Source organism: Polypterus senegalus, chromosome 6 (assembly GCF_016835505.1).
Source record: "Polypterus senegalus isolate Bchr_013 chromosome 6, ASM1683550v1, whole genome shotgun sequence".
In the NCBI taxonomy this organism is placed as follows: domain Eukaryota; kingdom Metazoa; phylum Chordata; class Cladistia; order Polypteriformes; family Polypteridae; genus Polypterus; species Polypterus senegalus.
Genome location: NC_053159.1, coordinates 193,002,687 through 193,024,913, shown reverse-complemented (window position 1 = coordinate 193,024,913; position 22,227 = coordinate 193,002,687). Strand labels below are relative to the sequence as shown.

Here is a 22,227-nt window from a genome sequence, read left to right as displayed (position 1 = left end):
AGTGTTAGTTTTCTCTGTTCAATGTTTTCTCCGTGGTATTCAATGTTTTTACATTTAGTTTACTATTACGCTGTTCATTCTATGGTATCATTAACTATATTTGTGCTTAAAAACTAAAAAGATATATATTTACATACAGTTCATACGGTTTGGAACGGATTAATTTTATTTACATATAATTCTATGGAGGAAATCACTTCGGTTCACGCCCAGAGTTTTGGAACGAATTATGGTCGTGAACCGAGGTTCCACTGTATATGCTGAATGTGGATTACACAATAAAGGGTGGTAGCTTTTAAAAATGATGCCACTTGTTATACCAGCTATGTCTCGATGCGAAGCAGAAGGCACAACAAAGAAGAGCTACCTCGTCAGGCCAGGACTCCACAATCTACCGGACATTGGTCACTCTTTCAGTGAAGAAGATGTGCACATCCTGGACGGGGAGGAACACTGTCCCTTTTTTACATAAATGGCCTCTTTGTCTCCTCATTCAAACCAAACAACCATCTCTGAACTGAGGGGGGCCTAAGGGTACATCTTTCAATGCGGTGATTGCAGCCATTCCCCAACTCTCTGTGAATGGTACTCATGGCCATTGATCAATGGACAATTTGCATATCACTGATCACACGGCCCATTGTTAGTTAATGGTGCTAGTTTGGTCATTAGGCCAAGGTACTGTTTATAAGGCTGGAGAAACTGAGACTCACTTGGATGAGTGATGTTTTTTTTTTGGTTTTTTTTTTCCCCCCCAATACGTTACAACACAACTATGTCCAGATGAACAGAATCAACTTTCTAGAAGTTATACCAGCTTGCACAACTGGGCATTTGGGTTATCAGAAACTTATTGAAGTATTTCTCAATTCCATAGGCTGGGATTTTAATAATTTATGGAATGAAGATCACCGTACTCTCCTATTGGTTATCGTAAATTTAAGGAAGAGTCCTTGAATGCAGTAGTGATGCTACAGTCGATTTTAACTCCAAATGACTCAACTAGTCATCAGTAAATCTGCTGATCTCAGAAAACGTTTCTTTTTCAGAACCTGCTTTTCTAAGCTTTACGGTGATTCAGCTGCATTGCTCCTTCACGCAGACCATTACAGTTGTGGAGGAAACAAGGCCTTGGTGTGAACAGCGAGCAGACAGACTTAGGAGAGAGCTGAGACTGGAGTACTGTATGTGCTTTTACATTTACAAATATGGAGTAACAAGCAGAGAAAAGGGAATCTGAGGAGCCACTCTGTGCATGGAGAGGAGCGGCAGATGTCCATGTCACCCACCTGAAGATGGAGTGTTAGAAAAGAGAGGCTCAAAGAGAGCCGATGAAGAAGAATCTGTCATCACTGGCTAGGAAACAACAGGCATGTTGCTGGGCATGTCAACCTGGATAAACATCTTAGGAACATCTTATTACAATTGTGCCAAGCATTTGATTTTCTTTTATGGATTGTGTATTATGGATTAACATTTTGTGTACACTTTGATTGGCTTAATTTAAAAAAAGGGATTTTACTTATTTTTGTATTTTTATGGTCAGTGGACAAGAAGCCCACAGAATTTCACTTGGTAGCTAACACATGTGGTCTACAGTTTCAATGTAAAAAGACCATTTTAACAAACAACACTAAGCTTCCAAAATAAACAAACAGTCAGAGCAAATCCACATAACAAAGCTGTCCTCGAGACTGAATGGCACTTAAATGTCACCAGGATATAAAGGACTGCACTCGTTTTAATAAAGTGTGTCACTGTCACCTCTATTCCAAGAAATCTGAACTCGCTGCAGACTGAATTTAAGAAGGGAATGATCAAAGCGCACACTTGGCCTCACTGATGCACCGAGATACACACACTGAGCAAAAACAGCGAAAACGCTTCACGCTCCAAGCTCGTGACCTGCCACTGAATGGATTTGCATGGAGTTTTATTTTAAATGGCCGCTGAGAACAGCAGATTTTGAACACAGTCAGCCAACCATACCCTGTAATGATTCTGCTTTGTTACATTTTCAATGCAGGTCAATATTAAAATATATATTTTAAAGAGTAAAAGTACAATTCCCTGCATCGCTTAGTCAAGTATAAGAACAAGAGTAAATGTAATGCATTACTTTCCACCATCACCATATACGTTTTTAATGAAATATTTGAAAAGAGAAAAGTGAAGGGTTGAGGAATATCAAAGAGTCCTGTCGACAAAAACCTCTTGGATGGGAAACTCCAAGAAAAAATAAATGCATTAAAATGAGCGCAGCATTAAACATCCAGCTTTATTAATGTGACTTGGCTTCTAATGAAGAAACATGGGAGGAAAAAACACAACTAAGATGAAGATGTCAAGGTTTGTAAAGCCCTTGGTGTGCCGTGTTCACTCGACTTGCACACGCTAATCAACACGTAACACGTCACCTACTCCAGTGCAGTGGCGAGTGAGTGACTGAGTCACCTCAGTAGTTTTGTCTTCATTTCGTCATAAGCCAGCAGCTACTAATTTTGTATAAATGTGCCAACACATTCTATGCTTCATTAGCATATACTACAATTGTCAAAAGTATCGATGGTGGCATTCAGTTGCATCAAATCAAGTCAAGTCAGGGAGCACCCACTACACGATGAAACAACTCGGGATCCCGGTTTGCAACCCCCAGGCAGACACGCGGTCCAGTCCCACCCTCCGGAAATGACCCTCAATCTGCCAGAGCCAGGTGTTACGTGGGCGACCCCTTAGCCTGGTCCACAAGCCAGATCACCCTCGGGTAATGGCGCCACATGGCTGTAGTGCCGTAACTGACGCCCCCTCACAATGCAGGTCATGCGCCTCATTTGGGACTCACAGACAGACAGACACACTGCTGATGGCCGTGCCCAAGAGGTCATTAAAGGCCAGGATCTTGGTATTCAGTTGCATCAATGCTTATTTTTCATGGTACCGAATGCACTTTCCAGGTCACGCCAGCTTTTGACAATTGAGCTCCCAATGGACATGATAAAACTTGCAGCCCCATTTCCACCCACTGGCAGGTTTGTTCATAAGATGGCAACTTCAACACCTTTGCTGCCTTCACCAACACAGAGGGCATCCAGGGTGGCATATGGAAAAACAGTTTTATGGCAAAAGGGAACAGAAAACCACAAGAAACACGGCAGCCAGTATGCAAGATCTGCTACCACACAATACCAAGTAACGGGGGCAAGGCAAGCCATCTAGTCAAACACTTGAAAGAACGACACACGAGTCAATCCAAAGAATTTCAGGCAGTGGTATCAAATGTCTAAATTCCAGAAACGTCAAGTAGTTTAATCCTGTGAACTGTTGTGTTTAATGAAGGGATGTGACATTTGTTTTGTTTTTTCTGCAGTCAGGTAAATGTTTTTAACGCACTGGGATGGGTCTGTGTGATGGTTTTGTTCAGCGCTGTTCATTCGGGCTCACGCTCTTCAGTGATGTAGTCCTTCAGTTTTTAAACTCTGATGATCATCAGGTGTGCTGCTATAGCGCTTTACTTTCTTTTCTTTTCTTATTATGCGTCTTTTTAAAATTCTGTTTCATCACATATACTATATAATGTAAGGAGTTCAGTTACATGAACAGTGGAGCTACTCCTCCATGTGCTCATAAACTTCTAGATTTGACAGAACTTTACTCTTACCTTCTACAAAAGACAGCACAACTTCAAGTATTTGCATTAAATGACTACAATTTGTATTGTTTTCATCAATGCAAGGATTTTAATGCATACAGAATTGAAATTTATTTAAATACTTTTTTATTGAGCTACATTATATACTATAAAAATGGTATTGAATTTCTGAATTTCATTTTTTCAGTATCTTGTCATCCTGCCATCCCTAGCGTATACCGTACATGCTAACCCACAGAGTAAGACGCGGACGTGGTTGGACTGTTAACACAACATGCGTCTCCTAGCTCCCTAAACTTTAAAATGGTTACGCTGGAGCTCTTCTGTCTTTGACGTCTGTGTGTACGTCATGTCATTTACATTCATAGCTGGTTTTTAAAGAGGCTGAACAAAAATCTTATTGAGATCGGAAGTGTTCCCCACCCCACTGTGAAAAACTTCAACATCATTACACAGCGACTTCTGGACAAAACCTCGACAGAAGATAACCTGCGCCCAATGATAAGAAGCCCAAAATGATTCTTCACGGCCTGTTCTAACTCGAAGCTTTGGATTTCCAGATCCCTCTCTTTAAAATGTAACCTCTCACTCATTTTCCATTTGCTTCAGCTCTGGTGAGGTTGTGGTGGCCACATTCCACAATGACCACACCTGCCCAGCCCAGCCTACTCTTTCCAACTGTTCTGAGCTGATCCTTCCAATCTCCCCAGTAGACAGGTCTTGTCTGAGATGGTCGAGGGAATCTGTAATGCAAATCCAGATCATCTTGACTGGCCCCAGTTCTACAGATTATCTCCCTACCTCTCACCACTCAGTAATCCTGCAAGACCACCTCAGTTTGACCCTGAATAATGAACGAGACTTCACAATCTTGAAATTTCTCCACTTCTGGATGTTGCTCTGCACTTACCTTCTGAGATTTCAAGTGCCGAGGAGCTTATTTTTATCACAATGTCATCACATTCAACTGAACACCATGTGGGGTCTCCAAACTAGAAAGCCACCCAGTGCTTTGATGTGCTGTCCATGAGAATCACAAACCAAGGAGGAGACAAGATGTACCCTTGACAAAGTCCGATGCCAACTCTTAACAAATTCAACTTAAGGCATTCAGCATCACGCCCAGAACACCATAATCCGGTGGCCCCTTCCACAAGACACAACTGGGGACAATCTAATCAACAGGTCCGAGACTCAATGGAAGCTGAAAAAGAAATGTCCTCTTATTCCTTTTCTCAAATTTGGGACTGCCACCGCACTCTGCCAGCTTGTCCCCATACCTAGGGGTACTTAAAGTCATTTAAGTCCAGAGAACTTCTTACTTGCATGTGCTAATCAACATACAACATGTCACCAGTCTACAGTGCAATGGCTGGTGAAAAGACCAACCTGACCTTGAAATATCTGTCTTCCTTATCAGGAAAATCTGGCGGTCATGATACAGCAGCATTTAAAAAGGCACGATGAAGACGGCTTTAAGGATAATGCTGCCCGGACAGGCACTTGATTATCATTGTTAGCCAATAATTATCCATCCCGCTATATCCCAACACAGGGTCACGGGTGTCTGCTGGAGCCAATCCCAGCCAACACAGGGCACCAGCCCACCGCAGACGTCAATATTTAGCAGACACCTTTACCCAAAGCAACTTACTAAAGTGGACCCTCATGGGTAATGCTGTGAATGATTTGAAAGTACAACATTAACAATTGAAAAGAAACATGGCAAGTCAAGCACAGGATGTGTAGTTCCAAGGCTTGAGGGAAAACTACAACCATTTCCAACAAAGAGACTCCAACCACAGCCAAAGTACATCTGGACCGAGGAGCTCTACACCCGAGGAGGCCTTGGCACCTCAGGACACATTCATTCCCAGATTGACCTCAAGCAGAGAAATGGACTCAAATCTCATTCAACGTTTCCAGCACTGGGCTCCTTCCACCCCTCCATAATGTCACTATTAGTTCCATCCATTGGCCTTCATGTCCCGCTAGCACATCCTAATAAAATGTGAAGGCCCATCTACTCAGACCTCTTTCTTTAGCCTGACATCGCCCTTCACCACTAACTTCACCCAACAGAATGTACGTTTGTCATCAGGACAGTCACTGACCACCTTTCTCTCAAAGGTCCTAACAGCTGTCACCACCACTGAGGACAGCTTCATTCACACCCCATTTTCTCAAACTCTACCTGTGCAGAGAAGAAGCTCTTCCAGAGGGGACGGCTCATCTCCACCCAAACACAGATATTCTCTGGCTGTTCCCAGAACACCCTCACCCTCTCTACTCATTTGGGTCTTCCAGGTCCTTCCTGCAGTCGTTCCATTTTTCAGAGCCAAATCAACACCAAGTTGTGATCAGTGGCTCCCCATCCTTTTTCTCCACTACCTCCAAACCACTTTAGATCAGATGAGAAGACTAAAACGTTGACGGACGGCCTTTAACCAGACGACCTTTGGGATTCTTTGTTTGAGCAAAGCATTTCTAATGAAAATTCTGATCTAACAAACTATGTGAACCAAATGTGAGAGTCCAAGAGTCGATGCTCAGTTTCCTTTGCCACAATCAAACGTGTCCACATCAGTCCCACCAATACCTGTTGCACAAGTGGGATTGCCTCTGACCCCTAGAAGGTGTCGAGTCCCCCACAGCAGCTCATCAGGGTTTCTTCAGGCCAAGCACTGCTGGGTCGAGCAGCTTACCAGCAGACACCAATCCCTGACCCCAAGCCTAACCCCTGGTCTAATTCATCTACTAAGGCACAAGTGTCTGTCCAGCCCACGTCGGTTTTGATGATGATGATGTCACCAAATGTCACATCTACTTAAACAGCTCCAGCATACGAGTCACACCAAGTATCAGCTGCTCAATGTTTCACTCTGGCAAAGGAAAAAAAATGTTCAGCATAAAACCAGCTGTCTGAAAACTTTTCAGTTTGACTAAACCGTCTCGATGAGCGGTGCCCTCCAGGAGTCACCACCTTAGCAAAGTAATTGTCATGGACTGCACAGTGCAGTTGTGAAGTGACGCACTCACGCTCAACCGGGGAGCTGGTGGCGGGGTCTACAGCTGCTAACTTCATCACTAGACGCCAGACCTCCACACAAAAGAGCCAAACTCCATTAAAAGTGCTAAACAAAAGAATCAGATCGATTTTGGTTTGTTATCCCAATCCATTTTCAAGAGATGGCTGCCGTCCGTCTGCCCTCCTTGCTCCCCACAATCCTCACCACAGATGGCACATACCTCACTTACGTCACTCCACACAGCTGTCAAAGTGCAGCTTTGAATTGTGTTAGTGTTGGGAACTCTGCTCTGCCTTTAACACCTCCGGTACTCACAAGAGAAATCCACCACCACGGCACACTTGTGAAAATGTACCTCATTAAAGCAAAGACCAGAGGTAGACATCGACACGCAACAGTAGTGAGGCCTGCGCCACAGACGGGAGCCGCACCCAAACAGAATCTGTACGCCAAAATCTGAGGCCCAAGGATTGGACACTAAATCACACAAATGAGCCACGCTGGCCGTCACTCTCACTTCAAGCAACTGCTGATGGTATTGTTTTTGTATATAAAGCACATTTGTGTACTGTTGAAGGTCCGTTTTTTTTTTTTTAACTAGCTGTCCGAGTCCACAATAAATGGTGACCAGTGACTGGTCCAGCTCTTCAGTCTGTGTGCAGAAGCATCAGCCAATTCAAATAAATTGAACAGAATGAAGCAGCACTCCGCCATAACTATGACGTCACTCGTGACTCGCTCAGACCACAGCCATCATTTCAAAACGCAGACATTACTCTCCATTGTACACACACTACCCTGGCACTGTTAACCCTCAATAAGGACTCACAACTTCTGTGTGAACGAGTGAAAACACACACCCTAACGCCATTCCGATAGGTTCCCGCTCATTACATGACCCTTTCCTGATTGGATCCTGCTCATGATGCATCATTCCCTGACTAGCCAGTTACCCTTCACGGAAGGAAATCATTCTGCAAAATGGTGACATACAGGAGTTGCTTTCTGTGGTGCGTACCGAGTTACTTAAGGCCGTGTCAGATTAAGAGACTTTCTCAGTCGTAATTAGTAAGTCAGAGGCAGTCGGCAGCTTGTTCTCATCGAGCCGGTGGCCTAATGCGACATTCCCAGGGACTCGCTCTGACAAAAATCAAAACAGGACGGATTATGTCTTTAGTTGTAGGTGGCAGCACTGTGTGCACGAGAGCCAACAACCAACGAGCGCTCATCTGGAAGAACAATGTCTACAATGCAGCAATGAGGACTAAGAACGCGGGCGACCTCACAAACAGAAGAGAAGCTTGCCTGTCTGACATCTTGTATTTCACATACCGCAACAGACTGGAAAAGAAACAAAGGGCAGAGACGGCAGCTGACACTGCCTTACCCATCAGCCATCAGGGCAGCATCGGCTTCGTCAAGCAGCACACTATAGGCAGCATGTTACAAAAAGGCGCAAGTGCAACCGTTCTGGGGGTCAGCACATGTAGCGAAGTGTAACATGTTACTTCTAATTTTTGTTTGTTTTTAGTTATGAACCTCCTCCCCAAAAAGAGCTGATCCCTGTAAATAGTTAATAACATACTAACGGTTAGAATTTGTTGTAGTACGGGTATTAATTACCGTCACACCTCAACCTGCAGGCTCCATGGTTGTTTTGCTCCAACGCCAGACGTGTGGTGGATGCTGTGGGGTTAGGTTGTGGTTTCAGTTCTCCCCGATTTTTATGTCATTCATTTTGTACTAATTATTTGTAATTGATTTAATTTAATTATTTATTAGGCCTAGGGGAGAAGACGTTTATGTGACGCCCTGTGCATTTTTTTCCTTTTGTTTTGAAAAGGTATTCTATATATATTTTTCTTTTCTTTTTTCTTTTTTTAAGAATATGTAATTATAATATTAGGATTTTTTCCTGTATAAAGCTGTGTGTATTGTAAATAGTTCACTTTGGAAAATGTCAGTCATTTTTTTGTAAATAGTTTTATATGCAATGTGTTTGTATAAATAATAAGGGGAGAAGTGCGGTGGATGCTGTGCAGCACAGGGGAGAAGACGTTTATGTGACGCCCATTTTTTCCCTTTTGTTTTGAAAAAGAGAGTTTCTTGAAGAGGAAAATAAAAGCTTGTGTTTTAACCCTACATGCCTACGTGACGATCATTTACACAACGCAGAGAACGGCGGATTGCAGTCAGTTACACACACACAGTTGCTAAATGTGACATGCCCAGCATTTTCAGTGCTGTAAACTGACATGGTCCAGCAACAAGATCAGCTGTCGGCAAGTCAGAGAAAGCCAACAACTAGAAATCACATAATGACACATCGGCTTTACCCGTATGCATCGAAATTACACTTGTGTACAATGGGAGTGCTGCTTACACACACAGAAGGGGGATAACTTACCAATCGTTATAGTTTTACAATAAAATGAACCCCATGGCTGGCCACATAACCATCCCTTCAAGGAGGACAATTCCTCTTCCCGTTTCTGCCAGTGCCCAGTGTTGTTTGAACTGCTATGCCATAAGCGTGGGCAGAGAAATCAAGTGTGGATGTAGCCTGTCAAGGGTGTCTGTCACTGTCGACACGGCCATTCCAAGGCATTTGTTGCACGTATGAATAAAGAGCATTGTGTTTTTCATTCCAACAGATGGTGAATACAAACGACACAATAAACTAATAAGGGAAATGTAAAAAAAAGCACATAGAAGAAGCGCTAATCCCATTAGAGTCCACCGACCGTCACAGTGATGTTCTGATCATGAGGGTCTCAGGCTCGGGTCCTTGAAGGCCAGTGAGCCCTCTTGATAGCTGATAATAGAAAGTTACCTGCTTACCTGATTTATTTCTGCTCTTTTTTTGCCTTTAATGAAATGAGATCACCAGAATGTTTAATGAACTCAAATAAGATTAGCATCTTTCTTTTATTTCTTATATTTTTTCCATTTAAAATTTTCCTTTATTAAGTTATACGTTTAGTTTGTGCATTTGCTATCAGATTCTATAACAGTAGTGCTCATGTTTAATAATAATAATAATATTTTATTTATACAAAGCGCCTTTCTGAGAACTCAAGGACACCAAACAAACAAATAAATAAATGAAAAGAAACATTATAAACAACTTAAGACATCAGAAAAAAAACAGAAGATATAAAATTAAAACCAAACAAAGCCACTGTAATCATAAAGAAAAGGCCATTTTAACATTTAAAGGTTGTAAATGATTTGCTATTTCTGAGCTCAGTATGTCAGGAATTCCAGTTTGTGATGCGTCATCTGTTGGAATGAAAAATGCACCACACACATTACATGATACATTCCAATAGATCGGGGTGTTGAACTATGGGCCGCAGTGGGCCGCAGTGGCTGCAGGTTTTCATTCTAACCCTATTCCTAATCAGTGACCAGTTTTCACTGCTAATTAAATTCTTTTTCCCTTCTTTTTAATAGCCCTGTTTTTAAGGATTCAGTCCTCTGAATCGATTCTTTTCTTCATTAAATAACAGCCAAACAGAAATGACATTTGAAACGAGCCGAAAGATGACCAGCTACACTGGGGCTTCAAACTCCAACCAATTACTTTCTTAACGAGAAGCTGATTCTTGCGGTTAACCCCGTTATTTAATTCCACGGCCTGTTGCTGCTCTCAAAACTGTTGATTTTGCCGTCAAAATGGTTTGGTGACCTGAGAGGTCAACCTTGCGGAGACCTTCAACTTTCTTTATTTTCAGATATTGTGAGACAGACACAGGTGAGCTGGTCACATGACGGCTTGTTTTGTGTCTCATTATTTGACTGCTAATTAAGGAAAAAGAAACAACAAAGGGGCCCCCGAGTCAAGTTCATTAAAATGAGGCAAAAGAAGTTAATGAGCAGCAAGAAGTTAATGAGCAGCTCATTAAGAAGATGGTTAGAATGAAAACCTGCAGCCACTGCGGCCCTCCAGGACTGGAGTTTGACACCCGTGCATTGCAAACATACACACTAAATCACCGTCTGCTGACTCATGTCTTCACTCTGTGCCTACACGCACCCTCCCAGCGGGCCAATTCGACTAATTTGGATCGGAAGGGGAAACCCATGGAATGAGGGCAGGCAATGTGGTGAAGCTGCTAGGGCGTGGGACTTCAAACCACACGGCTGCCAGATTGAGTCCCACTTTCCACTCGCTCTGTGATTCTGAGCAAATCACTTCATCAGCTAGCGCTGCAACTGTAACAAAATGTACGTCAACAAATGTAAATTATTCTGAACATGTGAGTTGCCTTGGGTAAAGCCGTCTGTCTGCCTCATACGAAATAATGCTAATCAACACAGAGGGAACACACACACACTCACACACTCACTCACTCCACACACACAGACGGCACTCCAGTTGGGATTTGAAATGGAGAAGTAGCTAATTGAGTTTTTACAATAAAGTGCTTTGAGACTCGGTGTCAAGCTCATTCTACAGATTAAAATGAATCTTAAAACAATTATTTTCTCCAACTAAAACGACAAACTGTCCTTTACTGAAGGAGAAAGTGCAGCAGTGCAACTCCAAACTCTGCCTTCTCCTCAGATCTCCATCTGACTAAATACATTTACTGGACTGTGTGGTCAACTCCCAAAATCCAAGAGAGTCACCGGCCCCTCGGAATTCAAACCCTCTCTGGGTGTCAAAAAGCCAACACCTGGGTGTCAAGATGCACAGTTTCACACCAAGCCTTCACGTGACTCTATGAGAAGTAACCACAGCAAAGCCACAGACGAATACCTCTTCCTTTCTACTCACCGAGTATAAACCACTGACCCCAGGGGAACACAGAGATGGGACACGACGTCTGTCAAGCTACCCTCACACCGCCACAGAGGCCCGGGGAAGTCCCTGCCTCTCAGAAACGCTCATTGCCGACTATGCGTGGAGCGTGTGCAGCAAAACAAAACAAAAAAGAGAGAAAAAAGCCACGTGTACGGGTAGCCTGCACACTCAAATATGTCCCCCTGTCACCAGGGCCCTACATCTGCCAGGTACGAAGCGGACACAAATCTAAAGAATGCGCCTGGACTGTTAACAGCACACCAATCTCAATAAAAATGAAACCTCTACCTATAAAGCACCCTTCTATAACAAGTGCCCTCCTGCACTGGATTAAAACCATTTACGTGGATATTTCCAACAGTGGGTGAAATGACTCCTCACGAAGGGAGTCTGTGGTGTGCCTAGAACTACAAACGCCAATGCCCGTCTCCTGCAGACCACGTTTAAGGTTTTTTTGTTTTTCCAGCACCCTTCACAGATGTACCAACCACAAAAAAACAGCCCCTCTGTCTCTGCCACAGTTTTATGTTTTCAGGCAGCTGACAACACTTCCGCCAAGTGCTGCCCAGTCCATGTGCACACTTGGTGCTCAACAACACAAGCGACCCATCAGGACTAACGAGACCAGACAAATGTGGCCAGGCTGCATTCCCTGGAGGAATGAAGAACAGGCAGTTTAACTTGCCGTTGGCGCACATCTCCACCAACCCAAATGGCACATGGCAATGAGGGGAAAAAAGCTCCCACCAGGACAACCGTCCCTCTTTACACGTACACACGGCACCCTCACTCTATTTTATTTTTAAGGCTTACCTCGCGACAACTGCAATGACCCCAAACAAAAAAAAAAGAAGCTGAAAGAACGTGTCCCCATCACCATCACAAGATGACTCCTTCCATCTTGGTCCTGGGGCCCACCCCTCTGGTGGGACCACGTCTACCCCTTTCACACTCAATTCCTGCGGTACCCCAATAACCCCCCAGGCTGAGACCAACTCATTTCAAACAGGCAGTGAGCACAAAGCAGTATGGGTGTGTGCAGAGGAGTTCATGTGACATACAAAGCTGCACGACACAAACACTCAACTTCAGTGTACAAGCAGACTTCTGTTTACAGCTTAGCGTGTGACTTTGTTTTGTTAGTTTCATCAGAAACAAAAAGTGCCAGCGGGCACACCGAGTGAAGGCCTCTTCAAATATGCTGACAACAATCCAAGTTCCGCCAATTTTAAAATCGGACTACTGGCGGAGGAGGCACCCGATACCGTCTTCATGTTTTCTTACCTTTTGTAGGAGCAGAGTTCCTGCTTTTGTAAAACACTGAGTGAAACTAAATCCTGTCCCAAGAGAACACCTGGCTTGGGTTACAACATGGCTCGGAGTGCCATTATGTCAGGAATTTGTCCTTAACTTCTGGAGGACGCCCATCTCTTACAAGCACTTTGCACGGTGATGATCAATGCAGACGGCTCATATTTAAATGACAGAATGGCATGCTCTTTGAAATACACACTGAGTCATAGACACGGGTTTGGAAAGAAACGGAGGCGGGCATGTCATAAATAAGGTATGAGCGGCTCCCCCCGGACATCCCTTAGTGATCTGTGCCCATATCTTTTTCTTGACGCTAGAATACCCGCCATCACAAACCCAACAGAGCAGCTTAACTTGGGGGATTGAACGGGCAGAATGCCTTTGCACAATGAATGCGGAGTCCAAGACAGCAGATCATACTTATGACTAATGCCTGTTTTCTCCAAACGAAAAGAAAAAAACAAATAAAAATCAGATGGTCTTGTGACTTTTTTAATTTGTCATGTATACATCTGTGTGCTCAGTGCATTTATTTGAGGGCCTCTTGACAGGCCTGCCTGCCCTCCCACACAAAACATTTGGTTTTCATTAAAGCTGCTTCTTCCCACTTTGGTTAGTCACAACACTACTTCAGACAGAGAGAGAAAAAAAAATAAGTTAAGAGCAGAATCCTCTCTGAACACAACTCATAAAGAGCTCGGGCTCGTAATGATCACTCCGTCAGCAGACAATGCCCACTTTCGGCACTGCAAAGCAGTAAAGGGGGGCTAAGAAATGAATGCATGCCGCCTTGACACAATTCCATGTAAGCCCAGGCTGGCTACACACACACAGCACAAATGAGCTGAACCTTCTCAATCAGCGGGTTTATCAAATATTATTACCAAGGAATTGACTTTCACTGTACCAGACAGCCTCCATATCCATCCGTTATCCAACCCGCTATATCCTAACTACAGGGTCACGGGGGTCTGCTGGAGCCAATCCCAGCCAACACTGGGTGCAAGGCAGGAAACAAACCCCAGGCAGGGCGCCAGCCCACCAAGCACACACTAGGGACAATTTAGAATCTCCAATGCACCTAACCTGCAGGTCTTTCCATATCTGTGGTCATTATTCAGGGAATGGAGGTCAAAGTGGTGCGCTCCTACATGTACTTGGGGGTCCACATTAAGGACAGTCTCAAACCGGTCTTGTAAAGCAAGAGGGACTGCAGAAGGGCGAGCACAGCAGACTGTACTCAAATAATGTGGGCAATGACATTACTTTGTATCTTCTACAGCTCTACGATGGCCAGTGCAGCTAAACGTTACATCAAAAGAGGCGCACTGAATCAACAGGCTAATTAAAAGGGCAGGCTCCCCCGGAGGTAGGAGTAGTGGACAGACCAAAGACAAAACTGAGTGCCATTATGAACAACGCTCCACATGCCCTCTCTTACACACCGACACTGAGGACTTTCAGCCAATGAACTGCTTAACTGAAGCGAGTCAGGAAACTAGTGGGGCTTCCTCTTATGGCAATATGCCTATATTGTGCCTCTTTGTACTTTTTAGTCATTGTGGTGAATATTTATAGCCAAGTTTTATTCTAGGGACAACTTAAGTCCTGTGTATCCTTTGCAGTCTGAACGGGCCTCCGAGTCCAGCTTGTTACATTCCAGAGCTCACACTTACCGCTGACTTGGCTCTGTATCAGAGGGTCTTGCCTTCTGTTAATACCAGTCCAAAACTACAGGGGGCGCCGCTCCTAACTATTGAAACCCATTTTGCACCTTCACAGCTCTGACAAACACCCAGTGAGGGACCCGACTCTGCCAAGGCCTATAAAGCCAGTCAACCATGCCACCCCCCCACCCGGGAAGAAGGCGTCTCACTTTGAGTCGAGCCAAACCAAAGGATGGAGCTCCATGACAAGCCAAGACCCACTCAATCAAGGAGCACAATCCAATTAAAGAGAAGGCTGTAGCCGTGGTTCAGGTTTTGCAATGCCATCGTGTGTTTATTTTAGTTAAAAGGGACGAGCCAACGTTTCTTTTTGGACCCGAGGTTTTCTACAGTTTGACCACACCTCATGTCCAAATCAACTGTAAGCTGAAAACCAAATGTTTAAATACAACTATATGTGCTTGTGGCATTCATTAGATATTTGGGCAGCCGTCTAAGCCTTCATTTTCTTTCCCCCAACACACCCTATGGGCAAATTAAACACAGGTGCTCATAAAAAAGGCAGCTAACACGCAAATTGTGCCACAAATGGGAAATTCCAAGCAGGCTCCCCTCCGGACTGGCACACAGTTTCAGGAGGGTGAAAGCCGTCAGAGGGCACCAAGCCGACAGCTGGAGCTTTTCTTCAAATTAATGGAGCACTTCATCTTCCTCCCACTCATCTCACACATTCACTCACACAGAAATTCTTGTGTGTTGGTCCCGAAATCCCACACTACAAGCTCGGTGTGCCGACCAGGCTGCCAACCATAATGACACCCACCATCATCATCATCATGCTGTGCCCGCTGCACTGCACACCTGACCTACCGTGTCTTCAAACCCCCGAACAACCCAAGGGTCTCAAGATGCCCATCTGCCCCTGCACCAAGCTTCCTACCAGCTGGGAAATCTCCGATGTTGTCACTCGGATTCGTTCCCGATGCCACCTGCTCACCACCTCTCCTGCCGCACTGGCTCGACACGCACCCCCCGAGATTTCATCGCTTAGACTATTCGCTGTCAAGGCGGCCACTCCAAATTCGAGTCCAACTCCATTTCAGATTGTCACCTTCCTGCGATATGGGACTGGCTCGTTCCGAAAGCAAGGCGCTTGAATTCTGCTCACAATCACCTGGCTGCCTAGAGACGTGAAGGAATCCAGCCAGGCAGCTAGCCTGCCAGCTCTTCTTCACCCGGGGCCAGTCATGTCTGGCGTGACTGGAGGTGGGCAGCCGCTCAAATTGGTCGCCCAGCCTCTGCCCCAGAGCGGCCTCCCAGTCCATCTTCCCTCGCAGCTCCCCGTAGCGGGGCCTCGCAACGCCTGCTGTCCCCCCAGTCTTCGGCGCCCCCTTCATCCCCGTTCGCCACAGCAACCAAGTCGGTCGACCTCGACGCCGCCCACCTGTATGTAATTATTCTCGCAATAGTCCGCCACTCTCTCCAAGTTAGTGAAGCTGTCCAGAAGAGCCCGCCGTCCAGCCGGGATCTCCTCCTCTAGCAGCATCTGCAGCTCCGCCATCTTTACATCTTTAACAGAGGGAAGCGCGGACAGGAAGTGAGGCTCGGCAGCGCTTCCGGTCTAGATGAGGCGGGAGGGGGCGGGAGAGCGCGGGCGTTCCAGTCAGTCAGTCAGTCAGCTAGCGGACCGGTCGGCAGGCCAGGCGGCCACGTCTGCGTCAGAGGAGATCGCAGCTCGGCGGCCGGACCTCGACTTCGCCCTCCACAGGTTTACACTCCTGTCAGTGGGGTCTCATTTTTGTGTGCGTGTGTCGCGGTTTTTTAACCCTTTATATCTGCTCCAAGTTTCTTTTTCGCAGCCTCTTCTCCGCCATGGTATTCCGTAGTCAGCCGCGGGTGTCCCTCACTTACGTCTTTTTTCTGGTTTTGGCATCGCTGTGGCCAGCAGCCTCAGTGTGGTGCACTTCTTGGCCCTGCTTTATTTGACAATGCGCCCATACAAGACTGCAAACGGGCCGGTGCCAATGTCCCCACACAGGGCAGGTGCGACATGGCTGCCTGTAACACCCCTGTCAACGCCCGCCACAGCTGCTGAACTTTACTGGCATCTGGCAATCAGTCTCATAAGTTAAGAAGAAGAAATGCTGCATCCTCCAACAAAGAAACCAACTGTCCCCCAAAAGTGGGACATGTCAGCACCCCTTCACCAGGTGGCACAGAAGCCCAGGTAGAAAACACCAAAAAACCCACACAGCGCCAAGAGCCTGCCCTGTCTGCACGCCTGGATTAAGACATGTGATTTCTCAGTTTTTTATTTTTAATAAATTTGCAAAAACCTCAAGTAAACTTTTTTCATGTTGTCATTATGGGGTGTTGTGTGTAGAATTCTGAGGAAAAAAATGAATTTAATCCATTTTGAAATAAGGCTGTAACAGAACAAAATGTGGAGAAAGTGATGAACTGTGAATACTTTCCGGATGCACTGTACGTATTGTACAGGGTGGTCCACCTCCACCAAGACGACTGCATTACACGGTGAAGTGAAAAACGATGAAATGTGGTAGTCACATGTACAGAAGACGCTGAAAGTGATCTCCTTGTGCGTCAATACATCTCTGTGCCCGTTTCAGCGGGTTCTCGTACACCCTTTGCAACATCAAGAGATCGATTCTCTATCGCATTTTCAATGTTCAACTGCAGTTCATTTAAAGTCCGCCGAGTTGTCTCATACACGCAGCCCTTTGAATGACCCCACAAGAAATAGTTGCATGTTGTTAAGTCAGGCCATCATGGTGGCCATAAACCCTTGCTACTAATCCTTTCATCAGGGAAATGCTCCCAAATAGTAGCCATAGATATGTGAGAAGCATGGCAAGTCGCACCATCTTGTTTGAGGCAAGAAAAGTGGTTTCCAGGGGCCAGACAGCAAGGAAACAATCAGGCAACACGACCGCAGCCGTCTATCCGGTGACAGACGAGATGGGCCACCCTGGATCTGCCTGGAATCATTTATCTCTCTATTATATAAAACAAATCTTGAGACGAGACAAGACTTTTATCTAAGTCCCACCTTCTTCTCAACCATATTCAGCCACACACACGGTCCTCTCACCTCTCATTAGTGTGAATGCTTTGGTCAGACACACTTCCTGCGCTGTCGGCTCTTATAAATTTTAACGTTTTCCTCACTTTATGTTCCCAATTAAAGAAGACGTATTATGTCCTAATCTTATTGAAGAATTCCATCACGAAGGGTTATCAACACAATGAAGTCAAACCAATTAACGCCAAAATTGACGATCGGTTACACAGCAAATTGGTTAAACGCGTATCAATAGACTCTGCTGAAACAGCTGGTGGCGATGGTGCGGAAGACGAAAACATCAACTTACAATATCACTTAGAATATCTACAGCCGTCAACACCATCTGGGCTTCTACCGCATAAATTACTGTTTAAAGAAGGATATTTCCAAGGAAGGTAATGTAGTCCATCTTCAGGGGTAACATGAGACACCAAAGGAGATCTTGATATGCCATTCATATTAAAACATTTACAGTTTCCCGTTAGAACAGCTTTTGCTATGACAATTAACAAATCACAGGGACAAACATTCGGAAAAAAGTCGGTTTATTTATTAGAGAGAAAAACGAAATTCACTCACGGCCAGTTATACGTTGCATTGTCACGATGAAAGCCCAAACACAGAATCAAAATTCAAAGCAATCTTGACGAAAATGTAATTCAAAAAATTGTTTTAACTGAGTTTTACAGTAAAAGTGTAAGTTTAAAAAGTATTTGCGTGTTAATTTCAAAGACAAACAGAGGTATTTGGTGCGTAATTCTGATTTTGTTCTAACACAACATAAAACATAATTTACTTTCAAATTATTACATTTTCTGTGGTGAGCTGGCACCCTGCCCGGGGTTTGTTTCCTGCCTTGTGCCCTGTTTTGGCTGGGATTGGCTCCAGCAGGCCCCCATGACCCTGTAGCAGGTTGGGTAATGGATGGATGATTACATTTTATTATTTTTTAATATGGGTAATTACTGTACAATGTACAATAGTTCAATTATGCATATGTAACAATTCCCATGAAAATAACAATCTGTTTAAATTGAACATCCGCATCCCCACATGCGAGCGGCAGAACCGCAAAGTGGCTAGCGTGTAGTGCAGTGTGGTGTTATGGGTCCACAGCTCATTGAGCAAAGGCCATTCATTTTAAATAAATAATCACCGCACCGAGCGGCCGTGGGGCGCTGTTGTAGCGAGCCGCGGGGCAGTCGGCGATGTGGGTGTTTCTCACGTAGTGCACAGGTGAGGAACTGCCCACATCCGTGATTGTTCCCGTGGCTAATGCTACAGCTGTGATGGCCCCTCGTCATTTAAAAAGAAGCACGAGTCGGTTGTGGGGTGGAAAAATGGAGAGAGGAGAAAAAAGAGATGAGGAAAAGAGGACGGAGGTTACAGGGAGCGAGGAAGCATGCGGTGCAAGAGAGACGGACAGTTTTAAATAAAAGTACTATTCACTTATTGCACCACCCCTTGCTCAATTGTTTGTTTGCCTCCATTGACTAGCTCATCGGTGACATTACCGACGGTGGTGGGTTCAAGGGTTCCCAAAATCAGATGGGAGTGTGGAGCCAGAACCCACATCGTCACATGCAGGCCTGGGGGTTGGCAAGCAAAGTGAGCAGGCTAAGCCCCCTAGTTACACACACATATATATATATATATATATATATATATATATATATATATATATATATTATACTAGCCAGCATTAGTGAAACAGGACAGTGAGGAGGGCCCCGTCCAGCTCTCTACTCCTGACATCCCTCGGCCCGCAGCCTCTCTCTCGGATTAGCACGAATATATCACTCCTGCAAGTGAACTCGGATTCTTAGCAAAATGAGAGAAGTCGCAAAATCAACCAGAACGTTTAAGCAAATTATAGGAAGAAAAAAAAAAAAAGATCTAAATCCGTGAGGTAATTCTCTCGTGAAAAGCGGACAGACATACAAACGGGTCTAAAAAACTAGAAGAAATTTCACGCTTGGACCACCAAATTTTTAAAACCGTTTATAGCGAGTACCTATGAACCAAGGGTAACCTACAATCCAAATTTCAAGTCCTCATGATGCAAGAGATTCCGTGATGAGTGAGTCAGTGGGAATTTGGCTTTTTTATATATATATATGCATTTATTTATATAAACGTCGAGGAGGCCGCGCTCTTCATAATGATTAGAGGACTGCAGCGTAGCAGGGAGGTGCACGTGTCTATGGGCTGGGGGGTACAAAACATCGGGAAGGAGGACGTTCTCAATTATTTTCTTCAGTACCATTTGGGTATCAATACTGAAAGTCAACCTTTTTGTACTGATCCATCTCTGGTACCCTCGGGCTAAAGGCCACTGGTCAGCTTTGTAGTCATCAGATCTAAAGGTCTGGACCCACTGATCACACCTCAGTGTTGACTTGGATCTTAAAAATGGAGCCACTGCTGAGAAGATCCAAATGAGTCGTGAGGTTGTGCTGGGACCAGCCAGACAATGTTTGGGAGGAGATCAGCTGTCCCCTTTGGAAGAGCTAGAAGTTTGAGAACATGGGATCTGAACTGACCTCAACGGTAGAGCCCACTGCAAAGAACTGTGTGGAAAACGGTAATCACTGACGGACGTGATGGCAACCTTGGGATCAATGGGATGAAATCAGTGAGGAAAAGCAGAAGGGAGATGTCAGGGTGAAGAAAGGGGCCTCCGCTGTGCTCGGTGTAGGTGGGCCTTCTTATTTTTAATCAGAAAGTGCTGGCAGGCCATCAAAGCCCAGAATGAAGGCCAATAGATGGAACAAAGAGCAACACTGTGGAGAAATTCAGGCTTTGGACTTCAAACCCTGAGGCTGTGGGTTCAAATGCCACTACTGACACCACTGTGTGACACTCGGCAAGTCACTTCACCTGCCTGGGCTCCAACTGGAAAGACAAAAACAAACGTAACCGACTGTATCTGAAATGATGCAAGTCACCCTTGGATAAAGGATGTCAGACAACTAATAAGAGTAAAGCGAGAAAGGCCACTGCTCTTTATTGTGATAGCAGGAAGCACTCTGGGACATCTGCCACTTGGGCAGGCTCCCACAATGGGCCCACTGGTTGTCCTTGTCCTCTCATTGGCCGAACTCCTTCTGCTCAAGTTGTCTACGGTGATGTCCATCTTGTACAGTCCAGCGTGCTCAATGGAAGTGTCCTTGAGGATTTCCTCCTCTAGCTTCTGCGGCTCACCGAGATCCAGGCCTCTTCCTTTGGGGATGACACGAGCTCACATTTTGTTTCCACAACCTGGCTGGACACCTGGCAGATCTTCAGTCTGTTCAGCAGCGAACAGAGTAACACTGTCGCCACCACATAGGCAAACCTGAGGTACAAGACGTGGCACGGTCAGTGGATGATGATTAATGCCAGGACTTAACCTCATGGAGGACGTTCTACTCACCGCAGCTCTGGACACTCCTGGCTTCCGGAGAAACCCAACAGGGACAAGCTCTTCCTTTCTGATTCTTCATCAAATCGATGAGGATCAAACCTGTGGAGAAGAAACACAAGGAAGCACAAAGCAGATGAAAAAGAGAAGACATTGTAGCAAAGGAGTGAAACAGCACAGGCCAAGGTCCACCTACAAACCTGTAAGGCAGGGGCCAGATGGCAGCATCCTGCAGCACCACACCCAGGGCATAGATAACCAGGGTCTGAAACAAAGAGAACATTGTGTGGAGGAGAAAAAAAAACAAAAAACAAGCGGGACGAGCTGGGCAACACCTACTGAAAGAAAGAAGGTGCCACATGCAGACACTCCATCAGTGGGCAGAGCTGCCAGACCCAGCAACACCCAACAGACACAGAAATGCCATCAGCACCCAGTGACGCCCTGTCCACTTGCGGATCCCAACAGCACCTGGAGGCACTCAGTCCGCTCCTTGGCCAAATCAGCCGGCCATGTTTTGCACAGTCACATCTGAATGAGCATTAAACCTCACCATACCTCTTTAGGAATGACATGTTGGTCCACACGTCCCTCCAGCTCCTGCACACGGGCCGCCACAGGGGTCAGCTTGGCAGTTCGGACGGTCTCATGAAGGACTCGTCTACAGAACCTAATGAGGACAAATCAGACACAGTGTTTTAGGACTGGGGGCTCCTGGAGAACATGGCCAGTGCAGAGGGGTGACGTCACTCACCTCAACTGCTCTAACTTGTCCAGTGTCACCGGCCCCTGGCCCAAGACCTCTTCCAGCTCACGGTGCAGTTCCTCCTGAATGTCTTCCACGGTGGACAGAAAATACACTGCCCAGCTGCACACTGAAAAGAAGTGGGCAGTAGTGAGTAACCAGTCGAGATATGCCAGCTCACATCATGGCGCAGGTGGTCACTTGCCTAACGCCGTGACTTTAATTTACATGTAACACTGTTTGGTTCAGATGACCAGCAAAGAGTGGCCCTACGTCTAGCAGTACAGCGCGTGCCCCCTTGGTTAGCTGGCTAGCTTGACAGATACGAGGTGGCACTCTTCAGCTGTCCGTCACACACACAATTCTCCAAAAGTCCTACTTACAATTAGCTGTGATGATGCAGCCCACCAAGGAGAAAATGACACTGTCTTCTAGCACCTGGGGAGACAGTAACAAGGAGAGGAAGCCATCATTAGCACACCTGGGCTCGAGTCGAACAGAAGACACTGCAGCTCGGTGTCATTT

The 22,227-nt window shown here is 45.5% G+C and overlaps 2 protein-coding genes across 15 annotated transcripts in view; both read right to left on the bottom strand.

The window, feature by feature from the left end:
* The window catches only part of abi2b (abl-interactor 2b), a 32,544-nt gene extending 16,473 nt beyond the window's left edge, over window positions 1-16,071 (bottom strand). For 4 of the 14 annotated variants that reach the window (XM_039757837.1, XM_039757843.1, XM_039757849.1 and 1 more), the window contains exon 1: window positions 15,914-16,069. In XM_039757837.1, coding sequence (XP_039613771.1) covers window positions 15,914-16,030 — 117 coding nt within the window. In that variant the 5' untranslated portion in view covers window positions 16,031-16,069. Of the gene's footprint in view, window positions 1-12,772; window positions 12,797-15,913 lie in introns of those variants that run through there. The other 10 variants (XM_039757842.1, XM_039757839.1, XM_039757845.1 and 7 more) reach the window with 4 other exon arrangements.
* Window positions 16,072-19,707: 3,636 nt separating this feature from the next.
* Window positions 19,708-22,227, bottom strand: part of LOC120531945 (cytochrome P450 20A1) — a 37,004-nt gene continuing 34,484 nt past the window's right edge. Inside the window, exons 8-13 of the mRNA XM_039757827.1 lie at window positions 22,086-22,140; window positions 21,712-21,832; window positions 21,516-21,627; window positions 21,158-21,222; window positions 20,970-21,059; window positions 19,708-20,891 (exon numbers count right to left, since the gene is read on the bottom strand). Of these exons, the coding sequence (XP_039613761.1) occupies window positions 20,741-20,891; window positions 20,970-21,059; window positions 21,158-21,222; window positions 21,516-21,627; window positions 21,712-21,832; window positions 22,086-22,140 (594 nt within the window). The 3' untranslated portion in view covers window positions 19,708-20,740. The remainder of the gene's footprint in view (window positions 20,892-20,969; window positions 21,060-21,157; window positions 21,223-21,515; window positions 21,628-21,711; window positions 21,833-22,085; window positions 22,141-22,227) is intronic.